The sequence below is a fragment of the Epinephelus fuscoguttatus genome, linkage group LG2 (genome assembly GCF_011397635.1).
Source record: "Epinephelus fuscoguttatus linkage group LG2, E.fuscoguttatus.final_Chr_v1".
Classification (NCBI taxonomy): Eukaryota; Metazoa; Chordata; class Actinopteri; order Perciformes; family Serranidae; genus Epinephelus; species Epinephelus fuscoguttatus.
The window spans coordinates 36,240,586-36,262,304 of record NC_064753.1 but is presented as its reverse complement, the minus strand read 5'-3'; the positions used below and the strand labels follow the sequence as shown (position 1 = coordinate 36,262,304).

Sequence of the window (21,719 nt, the reverse complement as noted above, 5' to 3'; positions counted from 1 at the left end):
GCAGCCACGCACCAATGTCCAAAATCAGAAAATGCAAACATAATCATAAATAAACTTAACAAAATATCACCATAAATACTTCTGATTTTATGGTCCGTCCCAATACTCACACTTCCCTTAAAATTGTCCCTAGCCCTTGTTTTTGTGCGTTCCCACGAAGGGCTAGGGTGTCCCAAACTTTAGGGAAGTGCTTTTCAGCCCTTAAAATCAAAATAATTTGAAGGGCCGTGCGATGCACACTTACGAACCCATCTCAACTGAGGGGAAGATTGAATTTCCCAGGATGCATTGTGAAACTATCCAGCTAGGCGAGTTTTCCAGGAAGATGGTAGCCTCCATGAGAAAGCCATCGCACAATTTAAGTACTACTCTGCAAATAAGCATGCAAAAATTTCAAAATATGTCAGAATGTGTTATGTTTCATTGTTATCAGTCAAGGGCTGAGTTAGAATATCAACTCTTGAAAATCGCTAATTCAGGATGTAGCCGACAAGAAGCCTACGTCGACAATACGCGTGAGGTAGGTGAACATGTCTGTTACACTAATTTGCATGAAGTTGCGTCCCAATTCGTAGGTAAAATTCCCTACCCCTCAACACTCCCCCTTCGTCGTTTAGGGGAATCCATCTGGCGAGTGCACTTGAAACCAAGGGGTAAGGTTAAGGGAAGAGAATTGGGATTGGCCCTTAGTATTGTAGTGGGGGAGGGTCTTTGTTTCCCTGTGGATGCTTGTGGGGAGGGGTTCCCAAGTAACTGATTACTGATGACTCTCACCTGTGTTCGGTGAGTGCAGAGGCGAATGCTGGGTCAAACGTGACGAGTGAGCGGCTGGACGGCGAAGTGCTTTGTTGGTGGCTGTGGCACCAGGGAGGACTGTGCTGTTTGCAACTTTTAGGGTGTTTTCACATTAAGTCCTTTTTAAACAAACTAAACTCAGTCCTTAGAGGTGGTCTGAGTACGGTTCGCTTCAGAGAGGTCTGAGTTCATCGAGTGTTCACATATTCGCAAAAATGCTGAGTCTGAGTCCAGTTAGAGGGCTGAAAAGGACCAAGTGTGAAAACACCCTAAGAGGACTGAGTTCGGTTATTTTTAAGAGAACTACATGTGAAAATACCCTTAGTGTTGCCGGCAGTGAAGCCAGCAAAGTAGGGGAGGCATTCCTGTTCTAGGTGGCGAAGGCGTCCTTTAGGTAGCGAGGGACCAGGGTGTAAAAGGTGCCCTTTGCCGGTGTTCTTCAGAGCTTCAACTATCCTGTTGCAACACCTTGCCTCACGCAGCCACGCCGCTGCAAGCAAGTCGTCTGTCGTCACTGCCTTGATACCCTGGCTGTATCAAGTCCTCGTTCCTATGGGCATGTCCTGACCCCACTGGGGGGTGTCGTCGCCAGACAGGGCGAGATAAGTTCAAAAACTTTCATTCTTAATATTACATGTCGTCTTGTTAGAGTTTTTGTCCTAGTCCCTCTATGATTTATTTGAAGGTAGCTTTAAATGATTCGACACCCTGCCAGTCATAACAAAAAGGTCATAAAAGTAATGATAGCCTACTGTATGTCAGTTGTAAAAAAGTCAGAGTGCATGCACTTTTCCTGCGGGGCCCTTAATCATACTCTGGCTCAGTAAAATGGCCCTCAGTCATGAAAACTTTTAAAACTTTTAGTACTCTTGATCTAATTTAACTTTTAAAATGCTCTAACATGGTCAGTCTAGCTGTTCCCACCAGACCGCTGTGGAGGGTTGGGTCACATGAGATGAGGATCCAAATGGTCCCTCCAATGTTAAATAGACAATTACCGCCCTGTAAAGTAGGCCAATATGCATATTATTGAGATATATACCGACTTAGCAGCAACTTTTAAGTGATGTACACATGATGCATCATAACCATTATCCAATCCCTTAATATTATCCTGCAAAATTAGTACTTTTACTTTTGGCACTTTTAAGTATATTTACTTGAACAGAATACTTCTGCACTGTGGTATCCAGTCTAGTCAAGTCTAGTTGCCCACAATATAGCACCTAAGACTGTGCGGAGTTTGCATGTTCTCATGCGGGTTAATTGGTGTCTCTCAATTGCCCGTAGGTGTGAGTGTGCGCGTGAATGGTTGTCTCTATGTGTCAGCCCTGTGATAGTCTGGCAACCGGTTGAGGGTGTACCCTGCCTCTTGCCCAATGTCAGCGAATGTCTCCATGTGTTTGTCCTGTGACAGTCAACACCAGAATCCCAATGGAGTTGTTTTTCAGCAACAATGAGGCTACATATTGATTCTCAGTGTGCTTGTGCAGTGTGCAACAAAACAGTGGTCTGTGCTACGGTTCGCTTGAATGACATTTGAACCCTGTGTGCCATGTTAGAGACTCTGCTATTGATATTCCACAGATTATTGTACTGGAGTGCAAACTTATCAACAAGTCTCCATATCTGCTGCTCCTCTGAACGACTAATGGGATCTTTGTTCTTCTCCATTCACACAGAATGGAACATGCATGGTATCCAGTAAATGCAACAAAGACGAGGGTCTGAAAACAGTTTCTGGCAGTTCGACCCAACATGACATCCATCTGAAGTTGTTCCAGCAAAGATTCAGATGATTCACTCTACACAATAGCAGAAAAAAGAAAGCCGACGGACCACACTGGGAAACAGCTTGACGTCATTTAGAAGGCATTTGTCTGAAATTGATTGTAGGCATTTTAACAGCAGATGTTCGACTTTATCGTGGAAGAAAAAACAGTCTGTTCCAATAAGCCGCACCAGGAGGACACATTCATTTATGTTATTGATTAAACCTGAGCTCTTCCGGCTTTGTCAAGTCAAAATGTACGCTGTGAAAAATATCCTCCTGAGTCCATCATCTAAATTATTTTAACAAAACATCTTTCCTAATTGAAACAACATGAAGCTCTTGATATGAGTGTATAAATTAAAGGCAGACTGCGATGTTCAACAAACGACACAGACACCACATTTGCATTAATATTGGTTTCATTTAGTTATCCAGGGGAAAAAAAACACATCACATTTTCACCATTCATTCAACTGTTTTATGTACACATATAACAGGCTTATTTTAATACTTTCAAAATATTTGTACAAAATACACTGTTCTCCCTTTGTAATATGTGTTTTTATTTTACTGCAGTCTCACTGCAAAAGGTCAGCAGATGTGCGTTGATCACTTGTGATAAACTGATGGGCTTATTGAGGGGGGTGTTATTGTTATTATTGCATGCTGAAACATCATTATTGCATAAGTCATTCCTTTGTGGGCTTCTGGGTGGAGGAGTTGCCCTTCCTGTAAGTGGCATTACCACACCGACTGAGCTGATGTTTCTGGGAAGGTTTTGCTAAAATGATAATAAATATGATTACCAACTCAGGGATGAGAGACAGCCGTTTGGTGGTTTATACTTCAGGCTGAGTCTCCTCGGTCTTGGCAAGGGAAAGACGCAGCGCTGAGTTTCGTAAACCTGAGGAGAGTTAGTAACTGGTGGAAACAAACACTCGCCAAAGTTCAGAGGTTACAGCAATCTCTTAATGTTTCATCAATGTTATCACTGTGTTACATACATAAAATGAGTGGGGAGAATATATTGGCAAAAGGTTCCTTTAAATGGAACAGTGGTTCTATACAAGAGGAAAGAGGAGATGCACCATATCAGGCCAGAGGAGAGTGACAGTGTTTCCACGCTCCGACTGCTCTCTCTACAACTACAGGCAGTGATTTTCTCTTTTTTAACAAGTGGAACTCTGCCTTTCCTGACCTGCAACACTGGGCTAATTCAATTGGCAATACAACCCGTCACGTCAGTCGCTCATGCACAGACTGACAAATGCACACACACATACGCACGAAACACACACACCTCAGTCATTCAATTCAGATACACAGCGAGATTTCTGTATGACAAGACAAAGATAGAAAACAGAGTCAAACCGTTGTTCCTTATAGTTCATAGATCAACACGTTCGACAAAGAAAAGATGTCATCGGAATAATCGCTCCTCTGTTCTTAAAACAGTATAGGTTTTGAGATATAGATAAAAAAACATCTCTAAACAATTATTTTTTTTTGTTTGTTTTTCAAAAAATTTTATAAAAGTGATGACTGGCACTGTTTGGGATCCTGTGATCACGGGAACACCCATGAGGCTACATAACCAGGTACTTAGTTTTGGAAAATACAAAAATTTGTGGTGGTGTGTAGTCACCAGCTCGCACAGAAGTGACTGCGGAGGCTACTGTCGTTGCCATGACTACAACTATACTTCACATGCACAGGTTTTGGCGAGAGTGAGTGCTGATGAATATGAACGCCAACGAGAGTGGTTGCCTTTGGGGAGCGTAGAACGACACAACACAAACTGGTTAACGACAATAAATCCGGTACCTTCGACAGAGTGTGTGTGTGTGGGGGGGTTGCTGACTGGTAAGATTCACAGCAGGCAGTTTCTCAGAGGAATGCATATAAATAGGTTTCAAACTACAGGGCGCAGCCGTTCCAAAGTAAGACAGAGCTAACTCACAAAACAGAAAAAGTTATTAGGCAGCCAACAGGGCGACACAACCAGTAACACACTATCCATTTCACAATCATAACTTGAGACAAGACTGGTTAAAATGTTAGTATAACGGTTCATTAGAAGCTAAAAATGGTCCTTGTTAATGACCTGTGCTAACAGGGAGGTCCTGCTTTGTGATGGTCAAAGGGAGAGTTTGGCTTTAAAACTTTTTCTACTTAATTATGGGATGTGTCCACAGGCGCATTTTTTGGATGCGAGGGGTCACGCTGGACCAACATGGCAGCTCTCTTGCATTAGGAAATTATTCACTGACATGTGTTTCTGAAAACATTTGAAGCGATTAAGTAGCCATGCAGTTGCTGAATCTTACTTAATGTTAGATCAACAACGGTAAGTTTCTACGTTTGCCAGTGCCTCTGATTTGCACGGTTTCAGCTTTATGTAAATGAGGAGCCAACGCCCCATCTCTCACAACACACAACACAGCGCTACCAGAATGCACTGCAAGGCTGCTTACACAGACATTAAATGGGAAGCATGGAAATGACGGCTCCTGTGGACACGTACCAACAGAGTCAGACAAACATGTGTCTTTATGATGTCTGCATGCAGTTTGAGGGTGTGTTGAGCGGTGATCTTAGCCAAGCTGAGGCTCAATTACTGGATGCAGGGAACATACATCACTGTCTCTTAAGAACAGCAAAATGATTACAATGTTTAGTATTTGTTTTACATCATGTTCAGGTGCTGCACTTGAGGGCCGCACTTTGAGCCACAACTACTGTTCTGCTGTAAAATTTATGATGCCTATAATGTTCAGGTTTTGGTCACTGTCATAGAGGTGTTAACTTATTTATGTTTATTATTGGGGCTATAGTCAGTGATGGTGATATTGTGAATTGCATTATATTCAGGGGCGTTTCTATTACTCTGCACCTCACATGTACTGTATGTAAATACTGCAGGAGGGACAAAATTATAAACACCTCTCAATATAATATAGTCCAAAATAACACCACCTCTAACTTGACTTTAACTGAATTTATGGTCCAGCTGAGCCAATTTACAATTAAACAGGTGTACCCAATAAAGTGGTCACTGAGTGCATATTATAAGCACCTTATTACTTGAGTTTATATTGTGGTTACACAGTGTGTTTTACGGAATATATTTATGTTTGTGAACAAAGTCACAATTCACAGATTATGGGAGTCAACAGAGACCCACAGCATGTTTTCACCCCGATTTCAATATTGGGTTAAAGGGACAGTTCACCCCAAAATTAAAAAAACATAATTTTCCTCATACCTGTAGTGCTGTTTATGAGTCTAGATTGTTTTGGTGTGAGTTGCAGAGTGTTGGAGATATTTCTCGGATATAACAGAACTAGATGGCACTCGGCTTGTGGTGCTCAAAGCACCAAAAAACTTAAAAACCTCAACAGCAATGTCTCTTTAAAGGAATCATGACTCGGTTACTCAAGATGATCCACAGACCTTGTTGTGAGCAGTTTCATGTAGGAACTACATTTATTCTATCAAACTACAACCGTCAACTACATTGCCTCGCAGAAGGAAGTGTGCATCTACTCATGGACAAGAGGCTCTTACTTGTGACAGCGTGAGATGTAAACATTAATGGTGTCCTTTTTGTCCGAGCTGTAACGCTAGCTAGCTCAGAGGTGCTACGTGAACTAGAGCAAGAGATGCATGCTTCCATCTATGTGGTGATGATAAAAGAAAATAGTTCCTACATGAAACTGTTCACAACAAGGTCTGTGGATTATCTTGAGTGACCAGGTCATAATTTCTAGAGAGAGACATTGCTGTTAAGTTTTTCAGATGTATTTTTTTGGCGCTTTGAGCACCACAAGCAGAGTGCTATCCAGTTTCATTATATTCTAGAGAGGGCAGACATCTCTATGGCTGATATCTCCAACATTCGACAACTCACACCAAAACAATCTACATTGATAAACAGCACTAAAGGTAAGAGGAAAATGTGTGTTTTGGATTTTGGGGTGAACTGTCCCTTTGAAAGAGAAGCTGCAACTTGACACACATAAAGATATAATAAAGGCATCCACAGGTTTGTCTGACTCAGTGTCTGAACTCTCCGAAACTAAACTATTCCTTGAACCCCGGTCCTGGTGACACATGAGCATGATATCCAAACACGACAAGGCTTCAAATGAAACGTGAAAACTTGCGCCTACACATCTGTTAGCACACTGATGATAAGGATTAAAATGAGGGATGAAATTGCCCGCTAACATCAAGCAGCTCTTGGCTGTGCTTGGTCCCGACAATCCCTTCTTGTGTGCCCTCGACCTTCACAGCCTTCCTGAGGGGCTGGGGACAAAACAAACAAATAAACAAAAGGGGAAAAAAAAACCAAATATGAGGACAACAACACCGCCCAAAGAGGAAAAAAATTAAAGTCCTTCCTTCCCTCTGGAGTGAAATACAACGGAACATTTTAACATGTCAACCATTAAAATACAAATCAAACACATAAAATAAGCTTTTTTTTTTTTTTAAAAGTGTGCTGCGAGGCTTGTTCATCCATAGATTTGGAGGCGATTAAAGTGCGTGTCGGTCACTGTCAGAAACTGTCCAGTGAAAACGTTTGTTTGTTCTCTCGTCACATCACAGACAGGAGACCCAATTAGACGTGTGGTGTGATTATCTCTTCATTCGTATCCCTCCTTCCCTCCACAACTGTTCCTCCATTTTCCATGCTGATCTGAGGTCTGTCCTCCAACGTCGGAGTGATGCATCTTGAGACACCGCAAAGAAAAGTCCATCTAGACAGCTCGCTCAGTCTGGTATTGACTCTTGAAACTCTTATTTTCCTTAACGCTGAACCAATAAGAGCCAGCCAGGTGACGCTTGTTTCCAAAACAGCATCACTTGCTTCCAGAAAAGTCTGTAAAAAAAAGTGAAGTATTCCTGTTGAAGCATGGATGCTTTGCATTGGAGACAAGTCAAAAATGGCTTTTTAAAAAAATGTTTTAAGGAAAAATAAAGATTTAAAACTCAATACTAGACATGGAGCATTGCTAAGATGGATGTTTTTGCAGTTAAGTAAAATATGCTGGTTCTGGGCATCATAGAAACAGTACACAGGGCTAGATGGAGTAGGTGGAGCTCTCAGACTGCTGGCGGATGTAGCACTGAAAACTCTTGTCTCCAATCGGATGCTCCCTGGGGATACAAAGAGAAAGGTGGTGTTTATTTGTTGGCAGGAGGTTAAAGAGCGGTCTTTAGAGCTAGAAATAGAACTAACATTTTTTTAGATTACCAGGTGCCAAGCAGAGCTGGAGGCCAGTATTATGACGCCATTATTATGTTTGAAATGTTAAAATAGCTACATTTAATCTCCAGCATACTTTGTACAAGTTCAATCATTACAGGCAATTGTGGACTGTACGACTACACCACCTGCTGGCCAAAAGGGGAAGTTGCTCAGTAATATTTCACACCTAACATATTTCCCACAGTTTTCAGCCTCTGTTGCAGTTTATATGCGACAACTGCAGTTTAAAAAAACCACAATCTGAGCTATTAGCGTGGATAAATAATAATCTACGTACTGGCTTCCTATCTTTGTCTTCTTGAATTTGTCACGTTTGTACTTGGTGTGCTGCTGCTCCAAGGTCTGCACGGCTGAAACAATCAGTTTCAGAGTTTTGTAGGTCTCCTGGGGGTCATCGATGACAAAGCTGGAGTACTCCTCCTGTTCGGGCCCGTCGTACACAGACTTGCTGCCGCAGGCCTCTGCAGGGGAAGACAGACAGACAGACAGGCAGACGGGCAGTGGAGTCAGAGAGAGAACAAAAATGACACTGTGAAAATAAACATGGAAAATGTGCAATCGTACACGTGCGTGCTCACAAAGACTTGAAAACACTCTTGTCAGCATCTAACCTTGCATCTTGATTAGTTTGGTCATGTATGTGCTGAACAGGGAATAAATCCTCTCAGTCTCTCTGTCTCCGTCGACGTCAAGCTGGATGTTTGCTGGGAGACCGCTGAAAACAGATGCACACAGGAGGATGAGCGAGTGGAAAGAAATCAAAGGAACCTGATCCTGGATGGACTTTAAAGAAGCATTTCACTGCTGGAAAGATGGTCTTTTCACAGAGCTGTGCTGTCTCTGTGGATACTTTTGATTGGTGCTACATGGCCAGTCATAACAGTGGGAAAGGTCATTCATTTTTGCTGAAGAGGTATAAAACCCATGGGCGGATTATGAGTCAATGGGGCCCTGGGCTCAGACATGCAGAAGGCCCCACCAGCTCTCCTACATAGAAACAAGACACCAGACTTTATAGTTGTTTAGCCTCATTTGTTGGTAGGACAGGGGAAAGTTTAACACATTTGCACCTACAACCCACACTGTGATGACACAAAGCTGGTTGAAAATCAGCAAAGTCATCCCTTCAACAGCTTCACCTACCCAGTACAGGGCGTACACCCAGGGGCTGTGTCTGCCGAGAGCTTGCAGCAGAGCCAGTGGCCGTTGAGGTAGGCTGAAGGATGGTAGGTGCTTAGGCGTTTGCGGTTGCACTGGCTGACTTTGGTCAGGATGTCGATCCAGTCTCGTGCCTCGACGCAGTTGTTGGCCTGGATGTAGAGCGCCCGCTCTGGCTGAATAACCTGGAACATCTGGAGGAAGGAGGGAAGAAGGGACAGCAAGTGAGGGAGGAATCTAAACACATGTAGGAGTGATTCTGGACCAGATGCACAAAGCTCCAAAGATGTGTGGGGTCCTTACATTTTTCATCTTGAAAGACTCTTCCTCGAGCCTCTCTACAGCCAGAATGTTCTCTATGGGAATGCTGCACAGAGCGCTCTCACCTGGAGGTACAAGTAAACACATCAGATGTGAGAAATTACAAAAAGTAAAGAATGTGTAAAATAACAATGACGTGTTTTAACATGAGTTAATAAAGTGGGTTTTCTCAGGGTGCTCCGGCTTCCTCCCACAGTCCAAAGACATGCAGGTTAACTGGTGACTCTAAATTGTCTGTAGGTGTGAATGTGAGTGTGAATGGTTGTCTGTCTCTATGTGTCAGCCCTGTGACAGTCTGGCGACCTATTCAGGATGTACCCTGCCTCTCACACAATGTCAGCTGGGATAGGGTCCAACCCCCCCCCCCCCAACAATCCTTGACATGATAAGAAGTTACGGAAAATGAATGAATGAATGAATAGTAATAAAATGGACGCCATGTTATTTTGCCATTCCTTTCTTTGTGCATTTCAGTGAGGGACAACAGTGACTGCTTTTACATGCACACTAATATTCCGAATATGACAATATTCTAAATTCAACATGGGTCATATAGGCAGTAAATTTCATTTGGATATTCCGAATTAAGCCTCATTCTGAAAGTAGCGTTTTCTGATTGAAAAATGAGGGATATGCCCACATTAATCAGGTTTTAGAAGCACATGTACACAACGCATTCAGAATATGGGTCTCAACTGGGGATGTGACACGTGGCCTGTTGCCTGTTTACAGTCGGCTCTGTGTGTTGTCATGGATTCATTGTACACAAATCAACTCACCAGAAGTTTGCAGGGCTGGGGTAGAGATGCATGCCCAAAAGAAAAAAGCCCACATTTTTTGGTCAGAGGAAGAAACATACCTTTTAAACATATGACAGACTTGGATATCAACAGGCTTTTGGATATGTGCAAATACGGCAACCTTTTAAAGAAGGCAGTTAAAGGAATGACAGAGGGACACTGTGTTCACACGGTCGAACAAGCCAGCCACCAGTGGAAAAATCGTATTTTGGTGCACAAGCAGCTCCATATTTTGGCGTCATAATTTACTTGTTATGGCATGTTAATACACAAGTACACAACGCTGCATATAAATGAGGCTATAAGTGGAATATTCATTTTCATTAGCCATGTAAACAGCTTAGAAGGAATATTGTCTTTTTCAGAATAAGGGCAGAACTGGAATATTTTGTGCATGTAAACGTCATGTCACTATCCATCTACAGCACAATTTAAATAAATGAAAATGTTTTTCAGTCTTCACACTAACTAATTGGAGTATGCTTGATTTTCTCACTTTAAAAAAACTGTTATGTAGTCTGAAATTTAGAAACAGCTTACGTGTTTTGGCCCTGGCTTGTTTGGATGCAGCACAAATGCATTGCCTGCTCAGTAACTTAATCTCCACCACATGTGTTGAGTGCACATTGTGTTCATGCTAAATGCACCTTCAGCAGATTCCCGCTCAGCTCCCTCCTGCTGATTCTTACACAAGCGCACACACGCACACAACGACATAAACAGACGAGGAAACAATGCGGCTGTAAGAGGACCCTGAGGGACCTCTGAGCTCACCTTTCGTTTTGTGGTAGGTAAACTCGTGGTTGGTGAGGCGAAACCATCGCTTCTTGAAGTTCTTCATTCCAAACCGGTTTCTCCCTTGTGCCCTCTTTATCATAAATCTGAGGAAAAACGGGCGAGAGAAAAAACACTGAAAACCTTGACAGACAAGCTCATGTTTAAAAATATAATTTATCTGGCACAATACATCCCTTGTACGTGTCTACAGTGCTGAGTGTGAGTATAAATCCATTACTTCCCGTAAAACTACATATACCACACATTCATTCAGGTTAAACGAATCCAGTGCAGTCGTTAATCTACATTTATCATTCCATTTACATGCTCACAGTTCCTGGTGTTTGTTGCTACTGTACATGTAAAAAACTTCACAGTGCTCACAGATTTAAAAGTCTATGAGTCAAAAAGGAGATGGGTCAGCGGGTCAAAGGTACCCCGGATTTTGCACATTTCACCCCATTACCAACAAACTGTGAATAAATACCTTCTGACTTTTTGCTATATAGATAATATTTTTTAAAGAAGTCACATCGCTATTGAAAATAATGGTTAGTTGCAGCCCTAGAAGAAACTTTCATTTGACTGTTAATGATGTTTGTATTTGCCCACTTTTTAAATTCTGGGTATGATTTTCTGACACAACTCACAACTTATTTATAAATCATTGCTCATGAACTGCGGTCCAACTGTCAAACTTGGCAACGCTGATCAAATATAGCCCCTCTCCCAGTGAATGGACTAACACATGGCTTTTGTGTTAATGAGAAAGGTTACAACTGGCATTCACGAGAAAGAAAACAAGAAAAAAAACAACAAAAACCAGAAAGGTATACTCGTCTTCTCTACTGGCAATGGGAAAGCAGTCTATCAGCTATATTTAACAGGTTTTCCTGTGTTTAAAAACCTGCATACATACGCTACTTGAGGTGGAAAAGGTTTGCATGAATCGAGATTCAGTTAATGCTTTGCCCATTTGTCACCTCGGAAGTTTTCAAAACATATTTAAGTGTACAGTTTAGCTGTAAAATGAGAACATTTGTGACCTAGTTGCCACGTTGAAAAAAAGTGAGCTTAACGAAAAGTACCGCCCACACACTGGAGCAACCTTTCTCATTTTACAGCTAAACAGTACACAAAAATATGTTTCTGAAAACATCTGAGATGAGAAACAGTAATGAAATCTTCAGATTCATATTCGATCACAGCTGCCTAGTTTGATAGTTTGACTGCAGTTCATAGGCAGATATTGACGTGACAGCTGCATTAGAGACTCCTCGACTCTGATTAGTTGTTTTCGTTCAGACACAGTGGGTTCTTACAATCGCCAATAGATACACGGGGGGCACGGGGACACAATTAAATGTCTTGTGTAATACAGTGTGTGTGTAGTGACAGTTTTATTTTTATAGAAGTCCCCTAACTAAGCTTTAATGCATGTAAAAGTCCTCTATGATGTCCTCGATTTTTTTTAGAAAATGTCTGACAGTGATGTAAGGTACACATTTTTGTTGATAATGGGCTAAAACATGTTAAACAACCAGTAGGGGGCTTTCAGGGAGAGTAAACACCAGGATGTCTTTGTTTCAGAGTCTAAGGGCCATAGCATATGTGGGATATGAAGCACCAAAGTTACTCCTCTCCCACAGAAACTCTTCACGCTACTGAGCCAAGAACGTGCCGGTTTCACATCTGCCAAAATGCCCGGAGCTGTGCTGGACACTCTAATGTGTAGGTAGTGATGTGGTCACAGTCTGGACAAAAAGGGTATAAAGGGTCAGGATGCGGGATCCCAGAAATGTTTGTACAGTAACCAACCCCTGCTGTCACTGTCACATCAAGCATGTCTGGCACAGCGAGGATCGAGAGGGGCTGTCAGCACTAGAGAAGGCTTTAAGGCGTAAAGGTTAACACTTTACTTTATACCATCACAGTCAGTGTATACTCAGCCTATTGCCATGGAAACACAGAGAGACTTAAATCCATCACACAGTGTCAGACAGTGTAACAGACGAGTTGCTTATACTGTATTTATACCAGATATAAAGTAAAGTGCAGCAGCATCTACAGCAGCGCATGATGTTGGTGGGAGAGAATGACCGGCTTGGTTTGGGGAAGGGTTACAGTGCACACACGGGGGGGGGGGGGTCACAAGGGCAAAGCCGTCATACAGAGAAGCTCTTACCTGCCCTTCGTGCCTTTAGACCCCTTCCCATCAACCCTCTTTATAGTGAGTTTTACACTCCTACGCCCGGTAGCAGAAACAAAAGAGGGTGGGGATGTTGATGAGCGAGGCGCTGGCACAACTCCCCCCTTTACAGCCTCATTAGAAATATCATCACAACAACAGCCCGTGTGTTTGTAGACAGGGCTCAGTGTACAGCCCCGGGTGTATCGTTACTAAATCCAACCATGAGGGCTCAAACATGTGGAGGTAAAATCCAGCTTTACTTTAGAGACAACTTAAAGGAACAGTTTGACAATTTGGGAACTGCAGTTATCCGTTTTCTGGCAGAGAGCTGGATGAGAGGATTGATCCAACTCTTGTGTCTTAATGATAAATATGAAGCTACAGCCAGCAGTCAGCAGACTTGCTAACCCTCCTGACTTTCTTCGGAAACTCCTGTTCCTCATCACCCTCTCATGTTTCCCCTTGTAGTCACAAGCCTTCCATATTTTTCCCAATTTATGACAAATTTAAACACCGTTTTTTTTCCTTTTCGTTATCATAACCTGTTTCTGGCAGTGTGTATGAGCCCTACAACTCCAAAAGTCTACTGTTCCCACTTGGACAACAATACAGCTACACCAAATGTTTCTTGCTGGCATGCATGTGATGTGGAAGAAGGCATGAAATGCGATGAAATGAATGAACTAATTATAAATTCTTGCCAGAGATTTACATTTTGTAATTGTAATGATTGCCTTATTGTTTGTAAATTCATCTTGCGAATATATTTACTATACAGACATGTGAGTAGAAACATCTAACTCTGTGCCAGAAAGCAAATATTTCCAAAAATGTCAAACTATTCCTTCAAGTTATTCGTCTGAGTCTGGACAGTTGAGCCTTGATAGTCAACCCAGCTGTGTAAAGCTACAAACAAGTGCCAAGACAAACTTAAAGATATACTGTGCAGGATTTTTCCAAAACACACCGTATAGACCAGTGCTTTTCAAACTTTTTGTGCACAAGACACACCAAAGGGTAAGCCAAACTCTCAAGGCACACCTGTATTTATATCTGTGCATGCACAACAGCTTCTAATAACTTGTGTTATCACTCTTATCATAACATAAGACAATAAAAATAATAATAAAAAAGAAAAAACAGGTAGCTTTCCTGATACTGTCTACTGTCAAGTTTTTTCTCTTTTCTTTTGTTGGTAGGTCGTCTTTGCTGGTGCTTTGTTGTAATTTGCTCCATACAATAAAGCGATCCATTGTCCCACGCACTGCTTTCTCCATTTAAATGGTATCATCCCTCACACTGGTGGTCAATCAGGGCTTTTGATGTGTCACACACTAATAATTCCAAGTGTGAACGATGACAAATAGGATCCTCATGAAGGTTTTTTAAATTAAATTAAATTAAATTAAATTAAATTAAATTAAACTCAATTAAATTAAATTTGCCTCTTTATTCAGAAGTGGGTGTGCACAGCTACTGAAGGCCCAGCTGAATATTGCAGTAACAATGTTTGGTTACAACAACATCCCACGGCATGCCTGGATTGGCATCATGACACACCGTTTGAGAACCACTGGTACAGACTCATACAGAGGTAACCCCTCTCAATCATCACTTAGGCTACGTATTTTCTTATATTCTTCTTCTTTTCTGTGTTTGGAACATTTACAGGCGTGTACCCCCACAACACTCAGGTGAGGTCAGGGCTTTATAATAAAGTAACAACCAGGTGCTGCACTGTAAAGCAGCAGGCATCAAAGGGACACTGCTAAAAAAAATGCAGCAAGGCAAAACACCAAACGAGAGTGAATTTGGGGTTGGCTTTTAATTTTGCTGGCGATACTATTTACAAACAGTAGCCAACAATTCCTGCATAGTATACCTTTAATAAGACGGTAAAAGAGAAACATTATAGCTGCAAATTAGCAGTGAAAAGGTGACTGATGATATGGGAACAGATAGTTTATAAGACAGTTTTACAATCACAAAATCTCAAATAACCGTTCCATAAATTCTCTAAATTAATCTACTATCACAGACATAGGACGTCTTAGCAGTGGTGTTTGGAGAGTTTTATTTTGGGTGTTTCTTTCCTTGAATATCAGTTTAACAATAAATTATCTCCTTACCCCTCTTTGAGCATGATTGGTGTTTCAATACTCTTCTGATCCCATTTGCCAGAGGTGGAGATCAGGTCCAGGAACTGTCAAAGAAATTAAAGGACGTCACATATCAACATATTTATTGTGTTGGTAATTTGTGTTTCCTCTCACACGACATCCAAGTAAATCAAGTTTTTCAGACTATGACACCCACGCTTTGACATCCCTGTATCCACTCCACCTTTTCAGTTATTTCACACGTCTGCATTCTTTCATTCGCCGAGTTCATCATCATCTCACATACAAGACAAAGGGAATATCTGATCACATGTCTACAGACTGGCAGAGATTTAATGCATGTAACAAAGAACAAAGCCGAGCACTCACATTCTTCACAGCGTCCGCATATTTCTGCTCATTGAAGTACTCGTAAAATGCAGCCATGTAAGACTCTTTGAAATTGGCCTGGAAAGGAACAAAAGTATGGAAAGACAGAGAGACAGAAGATCAGCAAGTTATGTCTGAATCTGACTTTGACACTGAAATGTACTGAAAACACACAAAGAGAAACTCACAGATTTAGACTTGGCGAGACTTCCCAGGGTCTGGATCGTCTTGGAGATGAGGGTGAGGGTTCGAGAGGTGGCGGGATCCTAGGGAGACAAAAAGACATTAAGTCAAATCTTGACAGATCAGTTATCGCACTTAACCACAATATAAAAGCTCTGTATCAGTAATATAGAGTCTAAACCTGGGTCTGGAGGGACTTATGAACACAAGGTTACTGTTGCCAAAGTCAAGAATGAACTGTAACTTCAGTCGGGGTTTTTCCTGCACAGAGAATCAGGAAGCAGCCGCCTCCAGCGTTTGAATGATGAAAAACATTATGGAAAACACTATTTTATAACAAGCGTTGCACTTGGTGGATTTCTGTCATTTATAACTGCAATTGTGGCATTACGCTGATGTGGTGGTGCTGAATCGTAATTAGCATAGTGCACTGAGAAAGGCGCTGCCAAAACTGCCAAGAAGGAAGAAAAGAGCTGTCTGTTTTAGACCTCAGCAAAACAAGGACAAACCCTGTGCACATTTGTGAATGATTGTTCTGTAGCACGTTTACACTAGTGAATGTAAGAAAATTAAATACCTTTTTTTAATCAACTCCTTTTTCTACTGTATCAGTACAAAAGATCACATACACATTTGTAAAGCATGATATTAGTTTTTTACAGTACATGAGAACATAACTGCCACATATACCGATAAAAGCAAATAATTTAAAATAGCAAGTAAAGCAATCAAAATATATTATCTAAAAAAAGGACAGGGTTATAAAAGTGCCCTGTAACAGAGTGTGAGTGGGGATTATTACAAATATATTTTTTAAATTATATTCTAAATACTTCAATAACAGGAGGAGATCTACAGTTATGTAAACAATATTTTGCCAGCAGAATAAAACAATTTCACATTCTCACTTTATCAGTATTTCATCTCTTCAGTCTTAGACATAGCTTCACCAGGTCATGTGATATGCTGCTTCAGGACACAAATAAATATTACTGCGACCAAAGAAAATTGCAGATGAACATTTGATATCCATTACAGACACAATTGACTGCTACACTACCACAAATTATTAATAACTGTTTTTCCAATGGTATAATTCCTAAGTCCTAGAGTCCTAAAACATGTTGCTTGTAAGAAGTGCTTCCTTGAGCCTGTTGTCAGGATACACATGCACATGTGTGCACATGATCGGAATGGTACCACCTACGCCTCATTTTGTGCCAGAAAAAACCTTGTTTAGCTTTATGTCAACAGGCACGAGAATTCCTTGATGTCTAAATTTGAACAAAATCTAACTTTGCTGAGGAAAATCATGTGATATAATTATAATCTACTGTTTTCAGTGTCTAAAATGAACTTTAAACCTTCTTTTTTTTCAGCAGCACTTAATTTCTGTTTTTTTTATAAATATTTTTTATTTTGTCATTGCAGCACTTATTTTCTTTTTTATAAAAAAAAAAATATTTAGTAATTGCAGCACTTATTGTTGAAGGGATCTGTGCACAGTGTGAGGAAGGTTACTTAGATTACAGATTACTAGTTACCCTGTTAAAAATGTAATAAGTAATGTAACTATTTTAATGACTTCATCAAAGTAATGTGACCTATTACATTTGATTACTTTTCTAACGTATAACTTAAACTTGTCAGTAAAGCTGAAAAATGTCAGATCTAGGCTGTGCCCAAAGAAGGCATTCCTGCACGGTGAGACAGAGAATGAATGTATCTTCTACATATAAACTTTTTACTGAAAAAAAAAAAATATTTGGATCAAACCCCTTTGTAATCACAAATACTTTGATTAGTAACTGTAAATTAATTACATATTTTTTCTCAGTTACTGTAACTGACAACAATGACATTTATTTTGTAATTTAATTACTGCAACTAATTACATTTAACTAGTTACTCCCCAGCGCTGTCTGTGAATATGTGTGCATGTTAGTTGCGTCTGTGATTATTTTAAAAAAAAACAGACTCACTGGATGGTGCGGACGTAAATGGAACAAGTTTGGGGAGAGGATGGCTGGAGCGAAGAAACGCAGGAAGATGAAACTGCTCACCGCTGTGTACCGGACATCTTGGTCTACTGAGAACAGAAATTTAAAAAAAAAAAAAAAACAGGGATATATCACACACATTTTACTTGTTTCAAATAGTCTCATACAGTCTGGAAGAAGAAAAGTGGAGCTGTCTACATATTAACTAACTTTACATTTTTAATCCCAAGAGCTTGTCCCTCTTGTGACTGCAGTGCCCTGTGACGGCCAACAGGAGGCAGCACAGTATACAACTCTGTGTGTACATACTCCACACATCACTATAATGAGTGTGTGGGAGGCTTAAGTGTTTTCAGGTTTGACACAAATAGCAGAGCACAAAAAGAAGAAAGTGTCCTTGGACACATCTTGCACATCCTGTTCTTTATTGTCGGTTTCCTGTTCCTTAATAGCAGCTTGCATCCTCTCCTCCATCTCTTATTAAGTCACTCAGGAGGTGAGTTACCTTGGAAACGGGTGGCAGCGGACTCTCTCAAAGAGAAGAAGATATCACACATGACGGTGGGACAGCGGACGCCGGAGGTGGTGATGACGTTGAAGATACGGTCCACGTACTGACGAAGGTTTTCCTGATGAGGGGAGGCGGAGGAGATGTGTCAGATAACACACACGCAAACACACACGGACAAACACACAACACACTCATCTTCTTACCCTGTTCGTCTCCAGGTTCTCCGACTCTTTGAGCTTCACCGGGTCGATTTCACAGGGTTTGTGATCTGTGCAGATCTGTGAAGATTTATCAAAGTATTCACATATCCATTTATACCTGATTTAGCTACGGAGACATAGGTGTGACAGATGTGTGAGTATTGTAGAGCCATACCTCATCTATGATGGGTTTGAGTGTGACTTGCAGATAGTGCATTCCCGCCAGCTTCATGGTCTCATCAATGCACTTAGAAGTCAGCGAGTTTCCCCTGAAAATGGTGTTAGGATCCCTACACACAGTAAAAAAAAAAAAAAAAAAAAAATCAAAACTGCAGCTCAATAAACAACACGATTTTTTAAAAGTAATTTAATATCCATAATAAATCACACAACCGTGGCTGATGATATATTTTTTCACAGTCAAACAAAATGCTAAGCGAGTTGGTTTTTCACATACAGCCTGATTACTGCATTTCTAAAGTCACTTTAATTAAAATGATTTAAGAATAAATCTGCACCTGATTTAGTGGCGAAATAAATCCCAACTATGCAACATCCAGTTGGCTTATGTTTAAAGATGTCTCACATAACTGCTAACAAAGATAAAGCTACACATATATTTCACAACAGATATGTCCGTTAAAGATGCGACGTGTCACTCACTGTGTACGGTTGACTTCGGCGTGAGCGATGGCGCTGATGAAAGGCACAATCTTGCCATAGTGAAGAAACAGACGCACGAGGGGAATGGCGGCTTCTTGTTTCTCCCGACACACCTCCCCCAGAGTGTGAGCTGTGGACGCCGACACGGGCTGAACAGAAAGGAGGAAACATGTAGCGTTCAAACAGCGAAGCAAAAAGCAGTCAACAACAGAACATGTGTCTGAGCAGAAGAGAACACACGTACACACACCTCTACGTTAGCAGAGTGCAGCAGCAGTTCTCTGAGGGGCGTGTAGTGCTCGGAGGGGAAGACGTGGTCCTCAGTGTAAACGATGTTCAGACGCAGTGAGCCGAGCTCTTCTACCTTCACTGACTTCCCTCCGTTCTCTCTGGGCTGGAGAAAGTACCTGAGGAAGAAAAAGTGTATATAAGATCTTAGCTGAAGGGATGATGCGCAAGAAGTGTCTCAACTGGGGATGTTCCTAAATCATTTCACTGATGTTTAAAGATGATGGGGACCAGAGATGGGACATAGTTTATCGTTCATAGTGACGATACAGACAATTCAAACACCAGATAGGGAGCTGCTGTTGTGCATTTAAACCATTAAACCGTGATGATACATTGCTTTTTCACTGCAGTAAGAAAAAATCCATATAGTCAGAGCCCTACTCCTGAATGCTAATGTTGCTCCGTGACTACTTGATATTTTAATAGGCAAACGTTTGCTAACATGTCCGTCATATCAACCTCATGAGGTCATAATATGTCAGTGTTGTGTTTACAGCTTGTTGTGGTGCCTCCAGTCGGACCAAAAACAAAAAGAAAAAGCATTAATGAAGGTTTAATTGTCACATTAAAATGTAGAAAATTGTGTTACTGAATGTTTTGTCATTCAATGAAAGGGGATGATCATTCCCACTTGACTTGGACTGCACCAACAACACAATTTTTATTCTCTCATACCATCGTTCATGGGGGGCAAAGTGTTTCCCCCAAAAAATAAGATGCAAAAAACAGGCGCTGTTGGGTCAGCAGTGTTGGAAAAGAAGCATTCATGCTCAGTGAAATCTCCCCTGGTTAAATAAAAACTTTAAAGACAGTCTCTTGTCAGTGTTGATATTTGCTGCTATGGCTCTGCTGTTGCTGTGGAAACACATACTCAGACTGTCAATGATAATAAAATCAAACCCAACCAGCCGCAGCGGGGTGCAGTGCAGAACTTGCTCAGAGGAAAAAAAAACAAAAAAAAACAACATAAAGCAGACCAAGAATGATTGACAGAGTGTGTGAAAGGAGATGATGTGTGAGCGATGCTCCTCTCACCATGCGTCGTGGACCCCGGCCTGACCCAGCACCCGCAGAGGAACTCGCACACCTCCCAGGAACTCATCCCCGAATTTCAGGTTGCTGGCGTTCCACAGATCCACCCTGAACACAAAGCACAATGTACAGCTCAGACATGGGAGGAGCTTCAATTTCTGACACTGACACTCTCTAGGAAGACTGGCTCACCTCAGCGCCAGTTTGTCAACATCCTCTTCCTCAACATCAAACTGCCGCTTCGTGTAGCTTAACGGCCGCGTCACCTAGAGATGGAGACAGAGGAAACATTTAGCGCAAGTGAGGAGAACTAGACCAAATCAAACTCTAAGCTTTTAGTCCAAATGGGGAGTATCAGAATCCATGTAAGTTTGGAGCAATGAGAATCCAAAACAATAAAAGGGGGACAATCACATGACACAAACATGATAGATGGCCTGTGTCTGTGCGTGGACGTGGGCCTCAGAGGGGGGCCGCAGGCAGAAAGCACCACAGGGTCTGAGTCCTGTTCGTGTGGTGGTCGGGGGATAAATGAGACGGTCTTGTTGGATGGAAATCAATGGGCCAGATTGTTTGGTGGTTTGTCCGAATCAATCATACTCTTGTCCTGCTGTCTTCTAGTGCTGCAGCGGGGAGGCCAGAGGGAGGAGCGACACAAAAATGTCAGAGCGGAGAGGCTGGTGAGTGAGGGTTAACGGGGGCAGTGTGAAAGAGAGCGTGTGTTTGTGTGTATGAAAAGTATCTATAAATACAAACTCATGAATCTGAATAATTGTGAACCGTGACAAGTTTTAAAATGACATTCAGAGGGGAAAAAAAAAAAACAGTGTAAACATTGTTGTGTTTCCAGTTGCTTTCATCACATAAATCTCAAATACAGTAGAAATGGTACGACTATGGTAAAAATAAATATTAACTGAGACGTGTTATTACAGAGATAATAAGACAATAAGAATAATTAGACCTAATAATTAAACCTCAACAGTTGCACAAAAGTTAGCAAAACACTTTCACAACCTTTTATGATTTCAATATAAAACACCTACCAACTACTTAAAGAAGCATTTAACTGCTGGAAAGATGGTCTTTTCATTCAAAATTAGGCTGTCTATGCAGTCGAAAGATGCAAATAATTTTACAATTGGTGCAACATGACCGGAGAAAACAGAAGAAAAAGGGCCACGGCATTTGCTTTTGCTCAAGTGGTAGAAAACCTACAACTACCAGAATGCAGTGCGCCGCAGTGGACCAATAAACGC

General features: G+C 41.4%; 1 protein-coding gene across 5 annotated transcripts in view; it reads right to left on the bottom strand.

Moving 5' to 3' along the window:
- Positions 1-2,970: 2,970 nt before the first annotated feature.
- rasa3 (RAS p21 protein activator 3) overlaps positions 2,971-21,719 on the bottom strand; it is a 54,291-nt gene continuing 35,542 nt past the window's right edge. The window contains exons 8-25 of one of the 5 annotated variants that reach the window (XM_049597809.1): positions 20,653-20,726; positions 20,464-20,568; positions 19,382-19,544; positions 19,138-19,286; positions 18,650-18,764; positions 18,478-18,552; positions 18,269-18,392; positions 17,746-17,852; positions 15,769-15,846; positions 15,581-15,658; positions 15,221-15,294; positions 10,898-11,004; positions 10,103-10,117; positions 9,306-9,388; positions 8,988-9,196; positions 8,456-8,559; positions 8,122-8,305; positions 2,971-7,732 (exon numbers count right to left, since the gene is read on the bottom strand). In XM_049597809.1, coding sequence (XP_049453766.1) covers positions 7,657-7,732; positions 8,122-8,305; positions 8,456-8,559; positions 8,988-9,196; positions 9,306-9,388; positions 10,103-10,117; positions 10,898-11,004; positions 15,221-15,294; positions 15,581-15,658; positions 15,769-15,846; positions 17,746-17,852; positions 18,269-18,392; positions 18,478-18,552; positions 18,650-18,764; positions 19,138-19,286; positions 19,382-19,544; positions 20,464-20,568; positions 20,653-20,726 — 1,920 coding nt within the window. In that variant the 3' untranslated portion in view covers positions 2,971-7,656. The remainder of the gene's footprint in view (positions 7,733-8,121; positions 8,306-8,455; positions 8,560-8,987; positions 9,197-9,305; positions 9,389-10,102; positions 10,118-10,897; positions 11,005-15,220; positions 15,295-15,580; positions 15,659-15,768; positions 15,847-17,745; positions 17,853-18,268; positions 18,393-18,477; positions 18,553-18,649; positions 18,765-19,137; positions 19,287-19,381; positions 19,545-20,463; positions 20,569-20,652; positions 20,727-21,719) is intronic. The other 4 variants (XM_049597819.1, XM_049597827.1, XM_049597837.1 and 1 more) reach the window with 4 other exon arrangements.